This window comes from Mustela erminea, chromosome 15 (assembly GCF_009829155.1).
Source record: "Mustela erminea isolate mMusErm1 chromosome 15, mMusErm1.Pri, whole genome shotgun sequence".
Classification (NCBI taxonomy): Eukaryota; Metazoa; Chordata; class Mammalia; order Carnivora; family Mustelidae; genus Mustela; species Mustela erminea.
The window spans coordinates 72,583,043-72,596,203 of NC_045628.1; the positions used below are offsets into that span (position 1 = coordinate 72,583,043).

The following is a 13,161-nucleotide window of genomic DNA, read 5'->3' on the forward strand; positions in this document are numbered from 1 at the left end:
AGTTAATATATATACACTTAGCAACTGTTAGCTACTTACTCATCAACCAGTATTCAGACCTTACGGCTTGATATGCATGTACTGTGATTTAAAGAGTTAAATCAAACTGAGTTTAGAAACAACCCTAACTGTATAGAACAGTGCTTCGAGCAAAAGGACACAAGCAAAGTATTTTCCATCACATGTACTTGGAAAGCAAAACATGAAAGCACCTGTTTGTAAAATTTGGCCCCAAAGAATGTTACATTCTGGCTTTGATAAGACAGAATTTCTAGATAACCTAGATTTACAGGAGTCAGGTAACAATCGACTATACTTTCTAGGTAAGTTTAATTACATTTTACCATGTTTACTAGGTATACACCAAAACATATTATTGCCTTCATTTATAATACTTACAAAATTCCTTAAATCTGCATTAACTTACCAGAAATTTATTTCCCATGCCAAGGACTGTTTGAGCAGTGTATGGCTCCGAAGCATAGTCTTTAGTCGGGGTGGACAACATGGGACCGTTTGCATCAAGTATATGCATAAGTTTGTTTTCTGCATCATTGCAAAACATACCAATATTCTAAGAAAATAAATGGGAAAAGAACTGTTTTGTAAAATGAAAATGTACATATTCATGTTTTCAGAAAATGTTACTTTTAAAACCAGAAATAAAAGGTTCAGATGATAAGAAAAAGGATGACACACCCCAAATTTGACCGCAATTGTCAAACAATCTACCACTGTAAAATGCAAAGCCAACATGGTTGGTGGAGAGAGAGACAGGGAGTCTGTATGTCAGGGAAGGAAAGAGATAGGAGAGGTCTTTCCAGTCATCCAGTTTAATAAGCAAGGTTTCACATGATACTGGATTTGGAGCTAGAAGATGGTCTCAAGGTCCAGTTCTATTTCTTACCTGATAGCTGTAAATCATCTAACATCTAAAGAGTAGGCCTTAGGTTAGTAGTAAAATGAAAGAATCACCTCATGTCTGTTTTAATAATTAACTGAAACAAAATGTAGGTTAAACCACATAAAACTGTTGTTTTTACAATTGGTCAAATACCAGCAATTTTATAGGATTTAACCTAGTTCATGAAATTATTTTATAAAACTTGAAAATGCTATGTCAATGAGAGTCAATTGTCTCTGAACTGCCCTTGAACAGTCTCAGAAAATCTGGATGTACTCTGTATGGGAGCCAAATAATGACAACCCCCCACTCCACCTTCCAATTTAGAAGCCAGATAAATCAGGGTGTTATTCTTCACTATGTGTATTGAGTCTTTAGGTAAAATATCACACCAACTTCCTTCACATAGCTAGCTACTCTAATGTTTTTTATAACATAATTTTATTTACATATATTTTGAGTAACACATTTCAAATATTAAAGAGGCTTATCTCGAAGATTCTTTACTAGTTAGCAATTTATAAAATCCAAAATTTTTTGGAAGGCAGCACTGCAAAGTAGTTAATAGTTTGGGCTACACATTCAGATGGCTTAAGTATGAATCCTGCTTCTAACAACTTGGCTGTGTGACTTAATCTCTCTGTTTTTCATCAATAAAATAGAAAAAAGCTCCATACCTCATAGGGTTGGTGACAGAAGTAAATGTGACAGGCTTGGAACAAGGCCTGACACACAATAAGCACTCTAAACTTTAGCTAATATTATTATTACTTGCTGTCTATATAAACTTAAGCACAAAGTGCATACATTATCCAGGGAAAATAATTTCAGTGTTCTCCTATTTGGGAGTATTTCAAATCAAAGACAGATACAAACTATAAAATACTAGATATGGAATTTAAAATGTAAATTTGGAATCTGCATGTTATTAACTAACTACTACCAACTGCTCTGAACCATGTAGCTCTGAATGTCCTCCTCACAATTTCCCCTCACTCGGTCCCCTCCAAATCATCTTCTCCCAGCTATTGTCCTCCTATCTCCTCAGGTTCGTCAGCAATTTACACAGGATGAAACCTCATTACATCGTATCTCAACTATCCAATTTTCATAGAAGCCACCATTTCCTTAATATTTGACCATCAATAGGAAAATACTAAAATGCGTGGTAATGCACAAAGTAATTTTACCTCAATGGTATTTTTCATTTTGTGGAATATCTCTTGAAAATGGCCCTCCTTTGGACTGGCAGAAAACCTGGAAAAATCTCCAGCAAATAAAGTAGGAATTCTTGATTTGGCTTCTGGTCGCCACTGGAGGTTGCTTGCAGCAATTAAGGTGTGAGGTTTAATAATGTCCTCATTAAGATCGATCCAAAACTTTATTGCCAATAAATTATGGCATTCATCTGACAAATAGACCAAAGGAGCAAGACCTAAAGAAACAAAACACCCACTTCATTATATATGTTAGATAAATTTAAAAAATGCAAGGAACTTCTAATATGCCCATTTGTTTTGGTATACTAATGGTAAAAAGAAATCAAAATAACTAAATTTAGAGAAAGCTTAGGATTTCCAAAACAACCTGTTGGTTATTATGCTAAATTTTAATGCCAATATGACAACATATTCTATTAATGAGGCCACGGGGAAGCAGGTATGCACTGCTGGTGGGAACACAAATTTGTGCAATCTTCTGGAGAAAAAAAATTGGTAGAACCCAGCAAAGTGATGCACTCTTACCACCCAGCAACCCCACTTCTAGTACTCTATTCTGAAGATGTATTTTCAATAATAGTGAGATATGTACAAACAAGAATCATGTAAATATGCTGTATGAGCTTATTCACTGAAGCACCATTTGTAGGTAATTATAAACGATTTAAAGTAGCCTATATTACTGGAGAGTAGTATGGCATATTCAGGCAATGCTGTACTATGCAGCTGTACAAAAGAATGAGGAAATGCTCTGAAAACACAACGGTTCTAAAATCTTTGGGATGAAGCAAAGCTGTTCTAAAGAGGGAAGTTTATAGCAATACAGGCCTACTTCTAGAAACAGGAAAAATTCCTAATAACCTAAAGGAAATAGAAAAAGAACAAAACTCGAAGCCAGTAGTACAAAAGAAATTATCTAGATTAAGCAGAAATAAATGAGAAAAAAAATTCAATGAAACCAGAAGCTAATTCTTTGAAAAGATAAAATTGATAAACCAGGATGAAGCCAGACTCATCAAAAAAAAAAAAAAAAAAAGATGCAAACAAAATCACAAATGAAGGAGAATAATAACTGACACCAAAAAAATACAAAGGATTATTAAGACAACAAAGAAGAATTATATGCCAACATATTAGACAACCTAGAAGAAATGCATATACATTCTCAGAAACATGTAACTTTCCTTTTTTTTTTTTTTTTAAGTTTTTATTTATTTGAGAGAAAGAGAGAAAGAGGGAGAGAGCACGAGCAGCAGGGAAAGGGAGAAGCAGGCTCCCCACTGAGCAGGGAGCCCAATGTGGGACTTGATTCCAGGACCCCAGGATCATGACCTGAGATGAAGGCAGACACTTAACTGACTGAGCCACCAAGATGCCCCTGAAACTGAATCAGGAAGAGACAGAAAATTTGAACAGACTAATTAACAGCAATGAAACTGAAAAAGTAATAAAAAAATTCCCAATAATCAAAAGTCTATGATCAAATGGCTTCACAGGTGAGTTCTACCAAACATTTAAATAGGAAAAACTACCTCTTTTTCTTAAACTCTTCCAAAAAAATAGGAGAGAGGAGGACTTTGAAATTTATTCCCTGATGAACATGGATGTAAAAATACTCAGCAAAATATTAGGAAACTGAATCCAACAATTCATTTTTAAAAATTCACTACAACGAACTGGGATTTATTTCTGGGAATAAAGGGTGCTTCAGTATTCACAGATCAATCATCATGATATATCACATCAGTAAGAGAAAGGCTAACAACCATATGACACCTCAACAGATGCAGAAAAAGGATCTGAAAAAGTACAATATACATTCATGATAAAAATCTTCAACAAAGTAGGGTTAGAGGGAACATACTCCAACATAATAAAGGCCATATATGAAAAACAAATAGCTAGCATTATATTCACTAGTGAGAGAGAGGTTTTCTCCTAAGGTCAGGAATAAGACAAGGATGCCCACATTCTCTACTTTTATTCAACACAGTACTAGAAGTCCTAGCTGCAGCAATCAGACCAAAAAAAAAAAAAAAAAAAAGAGAGAGAGAGAGAGAGAGATAAAGAAAAGACATCATCTAAGCTGGTCAGGAAGAAGTAAAACTGACTATTTGCAGATGACCTGATCCTATGTAAAAAACTAAGAGGCCCAACAAGCAGCAGATCTGGGGAGACTCCTCCTTCCTCTTCCAGGAGGAGAGCAGCACAGAAGCCCACCACAGTAATCTGCTGGGTTTGGAGCTCCAAACAGGGTCGTGCACCAGAGATAGAAATGCTCAGTCATAGGCTGGGTGAACACAGAGTGTGGCCAGAGACCAGGGAAACAGGAGAGACTGACTGCTTTTCTCTGAGGACACACTGAGGAGGTGCCTGCCCCAGCTCTCAGCTCCTCTAAGGACAGAGATTGGGAGGCTGCCATTTTCTTTCCAGTCCTCTAAATCTGTAAGGAACTCTTTTAGGGAACAAAAGCTACAGAAAACAAACCCAAACAGATTACTTAGCTTGGCCCCTGGCAAGGGTGGTGCAATTTTGCCTAGGGCAAAGACATTTGAGAATGACTGTAAGAGGCCCCTCCCTTAGAATATCAGCAAGAACATACAGCCAAGACCAAGTTTACTGATCAAGGAGAACCACAAAGTTCCAGCGCTAGGGGAATACAGCACATAGAATTCATGGCTTTCCCCCCATGATTCTTTAGTCATTCAAAGTAAATTTTTAAATTCTTTTCTTTCTCTATTTCTTTTTTTATTTTTCTTTCCTTTTTCAACCAACTTATAATTCTTTTTCAAAAATCTTTAATTTTGATTTTTATAGTCCTATTCTATCGCTTCATTTTATTTAACCTTATTTTATGTATGTATGTATGTGTGTGTATATATATATACACACACACACACACACACACACACACACACATACATTTTTCTTTCTTTAAAATTTTGGGATGCAGATTCTTCTAACAGACCAAAATATACCTTAAATCTAGTGTTAGGCTTTGTTCTATTCACCTGCCTGATCATATTCTCTTTTTTAAAAAAATTTTATTTTTTCAACCAACTTCTTATCAATTTCTTTTTAAAAATCTTTTTGAATTTTCATTTTTACAGGCATATTCCATCCCTTCATTGTATTTACTCTTATTTGTGTGTGTGTGTGTGTGTGTGTGTGTGTGTGTATTTATGTTTTTCTTTCTGTTATATTTTGGGTGGCAGTTTCTTCTAACAGACCAAAATACACCCCAAATCCAGTGTGGGCTCTGTTCTATTCATCAGCATGATTATATTCTTTTTTTTCCCCCTTTCTCCCCTCCCTGCCCCAATTCAAGTCTCTTCTGATTTATTTACTATATATTTTTCAGAGGTCGCTGTTACCCTTTTAACATTTTGTTCTCTCATTCATCTATTCTTCTCCTGAAAAAATGACAAAACAGAAAAAAACTCACCTCAAAAAAAAGAAAAAAGGCAATACCAACTGCCAGGGAGCTAATCAACATGGACATTAGTAAGATGTTGGAACTAGAATTCCGACTGACAATTATAAAGACACTAGCTGGGCTTGAAAAAACGCAAAAAAGATACTAGAGAATCCCTTTCTGGAGAGAGAGAATATAACCAAGTCAGAATCAAAAAGGCTATCAATGAGGTATAATAAAAAAATGGAGACTCTAACTGCTAGGACAAATGAGGCAGAAGAGAGAGTTAGTGATACAGAAGACCAAATGATGGAGAATAAAGAAGTTGAGAAAAAGAGAGATGAACAACTATTGGATCATGAGGGGAGAATTTGAGAGATAAGTGATACCATAAAAAAAAAAAAAAGAATAATTGGGATCCTAGAAGAAGAGAGAGGCAGAAGGTATATTAGAGCAAATTATAGTGGCTAACTTAACCTAATTTGGGGAAGGAAACAGGCGTCAAAATCCAGGAGGCCCAGAGAATCCCCTCAAAATCAATATCTAACAGTTAAACTTATAAATCTCAGAGACAAAGAGAAAATCCTGAAAGCAGCTCAGGATAAGAGGTCTGTAACCTACAAAGGTAGAAATATTAGATTGGTAGCTGGCCTATCCACAGAGACCTGGCAGGCTGGAAAGGACTGGCATGTTATATTCAGGGTACGAAACGAGAAAAATATGCAGCCAAGAATACTATATCCAGCTAGGCTGTCATTGAAAATTGAAGGAGAGATAAAAAGCTTCCAGGTGATGGGCATTAGGGAGGGCACGTATTGCATGGAGCACTAGGTGTGGTGGAAAAAACAATGAATACTATTACACTGAAAAGAAATTAAAAAAAAAAAAAAAAAAAAAGCTTCCAGGACAAACAGACTAAAAGAATCTGCAATCACCAAACCAGCCTACAACAAATATTGAAAGGGATCCTCTAAGCAAAGAGAGAGCCTTAAAGTAACATGGACCAGGAAGGACCAGAGACAATATACAGTAACAGTCACCTTACAGGCAATACAATGGCACCAAATTCATATCTTTCAATAGTTAACTCCAAATGAAGATGGACTAAATGTCCCAATCAAAAGACACAGGGTATTAACCTGGATAAAAAAATAAGACCCATCGATATGCTGTTTGCAAGAGACTCCTTTGAGACCCAAAGAAACCTCCAGATTTAAAGTGAGGGGGTGGAAAACAATTTACCAAGCTAATGCACATCAAAAGAAAGCTGGGGTGGAGATCCTTATATCAGACAAATTAGATTTTAAGCCAAAGACTATGAGAGATGACAAAGAACACTATTATCATACTTAAAGGGTCTATCCAACAAGATCTAACAATTGTAAATATTTATGCCCTTAACATGGGAGCAGCCAATTATATAAGCCAATTAATAACAAAATCAAAGAAACACATCAATAACAATGCAGTAATAGTAGGGTACTCTAATATCCCCCTCACTGCAATGCATAGGTCATCTAAGCAAAAGGTCCACAAGCAAATAAGGGATTTAAATGACACACTGGACCAGATGGACTTCAAAGATACATTCAGAACATTCCATCCCAAAGCAACCGAATACACATTCTTCTCTAGTGCACATGCATCATTCTCCAGAAGAGATCATATCCTGGGTCAAAATCAGGTCTTATCTGGTACCAGAAGACTGGTCATTCTCTGCATATTTTCAGACCACAATGCTTTGAAACTAGAACTCAATCACAAGGCAAAAGTTGGAAAGAACTCAAATACATGGGGGCTAAAGAGTATCCTCTTAAAGAATGAATGGGTCAGGGGCACCTGGGTGGCTCAGTGGGTTAAAGCCTCTGCCTTCAGCTCAGGTCATGATCCCAGGGTCCCGGGACTGAGCTCCGCATTGGGCTCTCTGCTCAGCAGGGAGCCTGCTTCCTCCTCTTTCTCTCTCTGCCTACTTGTGATCTCTATCTGTCAAATAAATAAATAAAATCTTAAAAAAAAAAAAAAAAAAGAATGGGTCAGCCAGAAAATTAAAGAAGAATTTTAAAAATTCCATAGAAAATCAAAATAAAAACACACCTGGCTCAAAATCTTTGGGATGCAGCAAAGATGGTCCTAAAAGAGAAATATATAGCAATACATGCCTTTCTTAAGAAACAAAAAAAGTTTCAAATACAGAACCTAATCCTATACCTAAAGGAGCTGGAGAAAGGACAGCGAATAAAGCCTAAACCCAGCAGGTGAAGAGAAACAGTAAAGATAAGAGCACAAATGAATGAAACAGAAATCAAAAGAACAGTGGTACCGATCAATGAAACTAGGAGCTGGTTCTTTGAAAGAATAAGATTGATAAGCTCCTGATCAGACTTATTAAAAAGAAAAGAGAAAGGGCCCAAATTAATAAAATCATGAATGAAAGAGAAGAGATCACAACCACCACCAAAGAAATACAAATAATTATAAGAACATATTATAAGCAACTATATGCCAAAAAATTTTAGACAATCTGGAAAAAATGGATGCATTCCTAGAGATATATAAACTACCAAAAGTGAACCAGGAAGAAATAGAAAACCTGAACAAACCCATAACCAGCAAGGACAGTGAAGCAGTAATCAAAAATCTCCCAACAAACAAGAGCCCAGGGCCAGATGGTTTCCCAGTGGAATTCTACCAAACATTTAAAGAAAAATACCTATTCTTCTGAAACTCTTCCAAAAAATAGAAACAGAAGGAAAACTTCCAAAATCATTTTATGAAGCCAGCATTACCTTGATAACCAAACCAAAGACCCCACCAAAAAGGAGAATTACAGACCAATATCCCTGATGAACACAGATGCAAAAATTCTCATCGAAATACTAGCCAATAGGTTCCAACAATACATTAAAAGGATTATTCACCACGACCAAGTGGGATTTATTCCTGGGCTGCAAGGTTGGTTCAACATCTGCAAATCAATCAGTGTGATACAATACATTAATAAAAGAAAGAACAAGAACCATATGATACTCTCAATAGATGTAGAAAAAGCATTCAACAAAGTACAGCATCCTTTCTTGATTCAAACTCTTCAGTGTAGGGATAGAGGGTAAATACCTCAATATCATCAAAGTCATCTATGAAAAACCCACAGTGAGTATCATTCTCAATGGGGAAAAACTGAGAGCTTTTCCCCTAAGTTCAGAAAGATGGCGGGGATGTTCACTATCACCACTACTATTCAGCATAGTACTGGAAGTCCTAGCCTCAGCAATCAGACAACAAAAAGAAACAAAAGGCATCCAGATTGGCAAAGAAGTCAAACTCACTCTTTGCAGATGACGTGACACTTTATGTGGAAAACCCAAAGACTCCACTCCAAAACTTCTAGAACTCATACAAGAATTCAGTAAAGTGTCAGGATATAAAATCAATCCACAGAAATCAGTTGCATTTCTATATACCAACAAGACAGAAGAAAGAGAAATTGAGTGGATCCCATTTACAATTGTACTCCAAACCATCAGATACCTAGGAATAAACCTAACCAAAGAGGCAAAGAATTTGTACTCAGAAAACTAAAAATTATTCATGAATGAAATTGAGGAAGACACAAAGAAATGGAAAAACGTTCCATGCTCATGGATTGGAAGTATAAATACTGTGAAAATGTCTATGCTACCTAAAGCAATCTACACATTTAATGCAATCCCAATCAAAATACTACCAATTTGTTTTCAAAGAAATGGAACAAATAATCCTAAAATTTATGTGGAACCAGGAAAGACCCCAAATAGCCAGAGGAATGTTGAAAAAGAAAAGCAAAGTTGGCAGTATTACAATTCCAGACTTCAAGCTCTATTACAAAGCTGTAATCATCAAAACAGTATGGTATTGGCACAAAAAACAGACCCATAGATCAGTGGAACAGAATAGAGAGCCCAGAGATGGACCCTCAACTCCATGGTCAACTAATCTTCAACAATGCAGAAAGGAATATCCAATGGAAAAAAGACAGTCTCTTCAACAAATGGTGTTGGGAAAATTGGACAGCCACATGCAGAAGAATGAAATTGGATCATTTTCTTACACCACACACAAAAATAGACTCAAAATGGATGAAAGACCTCAGTGTGAAACAGGAATCCATCAAAATCCCTGAGGAGAACACAGGCAGCAACCTCTTCAACATCAGCCGCAGCAAATTCTTCCTAGAAACATCACCAAAGGCAAGGGAACCAAGGGTAAAAATGAACTATTGGGACTTCATCAGAATAAAAAACTTTTGCACAGCAAAGGAAATAATCAACAAAACCAAAAGAAAACCGACAGAATGGGAGAAGATATTTGCAAATGACACAATAGATAAAGGGCTAGTCAAGGAGAAATCTTTGTTTCGATTAAGTGCCTAAAACTTAACTGACCAAACTGAGCTCCTGACCGTCAACACATACCTGTTTTTCTTGCCCTCTTCCCCTCTCAGTAAATGGCAATTCTTTTCCCAGGCACTCAAACCAAACACCCTGGCATTGACTTCTTGAGTCCTCTCTTTACACTACCTATACTGTACACCTCCATCAAAGTACAATCAGAATCTTGCTTACACGTGGAATCTAAACAAGAACAACAGCAATGAAAATAAACAAAAAAACCAAACTCAGAAAAAGGGATCAGATTTCCTGGTTGAGAAACAAATCTGCCCTCTATGTAGGAGGCAGAAAAGATTTCTGTCCTTCCAAGATTTTCTGCTATACAAGCATTCTTAAAGTGAGAGTCTGAAACAATGGCTGCTATAAAATGTGCATAAACATCGCAGAGAATAGCCTACCAATACAAGGAACCTAATAGGACAATGGGAAAACAGCTAGCAAGGTGGTAGATTTTAACCCAACCCTATCAATTACTACGTTAAAGCTGATCAGATTAAACAAACTAGTTAAAAGACAGGCAGGCCCTCAGACTGATAAGAAAACAAGATCCAACCATGCTGTCAGAGGCCCAATTTAAATACAAAGATACTGGTGGGTTAAAAATAAGAGTGGGGAAAAGAAGTACCATATAAATAAGAAATAACAATAAACAAGTAGGAGGAGCCACACTAAACAAAGTAGGTTTTATAACAAAAGGCTTTAGTCCCTATGATGAGAGATACTGCAGAGAAGCTGGAGGTAGAGGCTTGAAAGCTCAAGAAACTGCCGAGGGAGATCATAATTATTTGTCTAGTTATCATTCAAATGCTACAAAACATTTCTAGCAATTTCTTTAAAATTAAGTAGCACTGAATTGGGATATAAGTTCTTTCCCTGTTGTAATGCAGAACTGCTTTTCATTAAGAATTAAGGTTAAAACAGGCCTACTTTCAAATCATTAGTCACCAAATTTGCTGATTTGTAACTCCAATTAATCATAAGGAAGACAAATTTTAAAAACTATTATTTTTCAAAAGCATCCATAAGAAGCTATTATTAAAAACACATTCTCTATTACCTATTTTTTTCACAACAGAAATTACAAATCCTACTAGGTCCACCTCAGAACAAGGTGGTTGGAAGTCTGGACTCAATAGTTTGTTGAAGTAAAGGGGCTCCCTTGGCTGATAAATTTGGCATAGGATTTCATCTGAAGCCTACAAGGAAAAAAAAAAAAAATCAATGTGTATATATATATTCTATAAATTAATATGCCATATAAACTAATATAAACTAATATAATCTATATTAATATAAACTAATATTATAAGCTAATAATTCATCAAAATTAAAAAACTATAATGAAAAGTTTGTACCTGTAGCTGTTGATACTGGGTTTTCTTTGTAGCTGTTAGTTGTATGTTAACTTTTTCAGATTTACTTTTAGATTGTGATGTTGCAAGATGATAGATTCTATATCTCTTTCCTTCTGTTAACAGGGAATATAAATCTGATGACGGACGCCAGATACTCAATGTAACTAGATAAAGAGGAAAAAGACATAATGGAAGAACGGATAAGCATTACAATTCTTGTAAAACAAATACCATAACAACAAAGATCCAAGGATTATACCATTGTTTTGTGGGTAGTGGTAGCCCATTTTTGCTCTTCTGATACACATTAACTTTATACTTTATGTACCATTTGAACTCATTTTATTAATTAGTACTCTAACTTAAAAAATTTATATACTGACCTGAATCTTTTTCTTTCTTCCCATAGCTTATGATACGCAACTTCCATACAGTTGTAACATTCCTTGATAAAATTTGCTCTCCTTGCTCAGTAGATTCCATAGCCTTCCTGAATTCCAACTGGATCTGTGCTTGCTTCTTATCATTCAACATCTGTCTGTGATTATTCAAGGCTCTTAACTGCTCTTCACTAAAGTAACCCTAGGATCATTTAATATATTAAGGCAAGTGATATTAGAATAAAAAGCAAACAAAAAACTTCACCCACTGTAAATGAAACTGTCTAAATGGGTATAAAATACAATAGAATTCTAATTCACTTTAACAATGTGACAATGTAAAAATTGAGACTAGTATACTCAGCTCATCACATAACAAATATTTTCAGGTGCCTTAAATTTGTCACTTATTTTGTGACAAATTTCCTGAGGGCCAAGACAACCCCCTACTTAAAAGTATACTCTAATAATCATAACCACCATCAACATTATAAATAGCTGACATTTAAGTGCTCCCTGTATCTGAGGAATGGATCTGTGCGTGGTAAATATAATAATTTATTTAGGCCTTACAGTAATCAATGAGGTGGGCCCTAGTACTGTTTGCATGTTATAGAAGATGAAGCTGAGGTACAGAAAGAATAAATAACTTGCAGGGGTGTACGGGTAGAGGTAGTTCAAGAGCTCTCATTCTTATCCCACGGTAGTATAATTTTATTAACTCTCTGGAACAGTGGATACTGTTGAAAACAGACACGCCCAATAAGCACTTATTTGTGCCTCCAACTTCTCTCCTGGTCATTTTGGCAAAGTGCTGTCTGTATCTCTTGGGACTCTACACCCAGTACAACAAAAATGAATGAGTAAACAAAAAATAAAAATAAAATCAAAGAGGAAATGGAATCCTGACACACAACACACTAGACTGCAGTTGCCTCACACATCTTAATAGCCTAATTCATATTGGGAAGGGACACTATGGGATCTTGGTACCCTGAACAGGTTTTTCTTTTTTTTTTTTTTTATGGATTTTATTTATTTGACAGACAGAGATCCCAAGTAGGCAGAGAGGTGGTGAGGGGGCAGGGAGAAGGCTCCCTGCTGAGCAGAGAGATGTGCGGCTCCATCCCAGGACTCTGCAATAATGACCTGAGCCAAAGGCAGAAGCTTTAACCCACTGAGCCACCCAGGCACCCCATGAACAGGTCTTCCTAAATATGCAGACAATGTTTAATTGAAACATAAAGTCCCCCAACATTCAACATGGTCACTGAAAACAAACTCTTTGTCAGGGCAGGGTCTTTAAGAAATGGATGGCTACTTTTCCCTCCAAGAATTGCAAAGAAAATCGTATCTAAGTGAAATCTCCAGAATCATGTACTCTCAGGACCTAGTGAAAAGCCCCTCACAGGCTTTCCCTTGACAGAGGTGGTGGGGAGGCCCAAGAGAGAAATCACCTG

General features: G+C 36.3%; 2 protein-coding genes across 5 annotated transcripts in view; one reads left to right on the forward strand and one right to left on the reverse strand.

Annotated features, from left to right (window-relative positions):
- Positions 1–11,965, forward strand: part of N4BP2L1 (NEDD4 binding protein 2 like 1) — a 56,864-nt gene extending 44,899 nt beyond the window's left edge. The window contains exons 8-9 of one of the 2 annotated variants that reach the window (XM_032315424.1): positions 11,445–11,589; positions 11,798–11,965. The gene's annotated coding sequence lies outside the window, so the exon portion shown is untranslated. Of the gene's footprint in view, positions 1–11,444 lie in introns of both variants that reach the window. The other variant, XM_032315422.1, reaches the window with a different exon arrangement.
- The window catches only part of BRCA2 (BRCA2 DNA repair associated), a 59,590-nt gene that overhangs the window by 2,723 nt on the left and 43,706 nt on the right, over positions 1–13,161 (reverse strand). Inside the window, exons 22-27 of one of the 3 annotated variants that reach the window (XM_032315409.1) lie at positions 11,705–11,903; positions 11,322–11,485; positions 11,024–11,162; positions 7,634–7,669; positions 2,095–2,339; positions 428–574 (exon numbers count right to left, since the gene is read on the reverse strand). In XM_032315409.1, the coding sequence (XP_032171300.1) occupies positions 428–574; positions 2,095–2,339; positions 7,634–7,669; positions 11,024–11,162; positions 11,322–11,485; positions 11,705–11,903 (930 nt within the window). Of the gene's footprint in view, positions 1–427; positions 575–2,094; positions 2,340–7,633; positions 7,670–11,023; positions 11,163–11,321; positions 11,486–11,704; positions 11,904–13,161 lie in introns of those variants that run through there. The other 2 variants (XM_032315410.1, XM_032315411.1) reach the window with 2 other exon arrangements.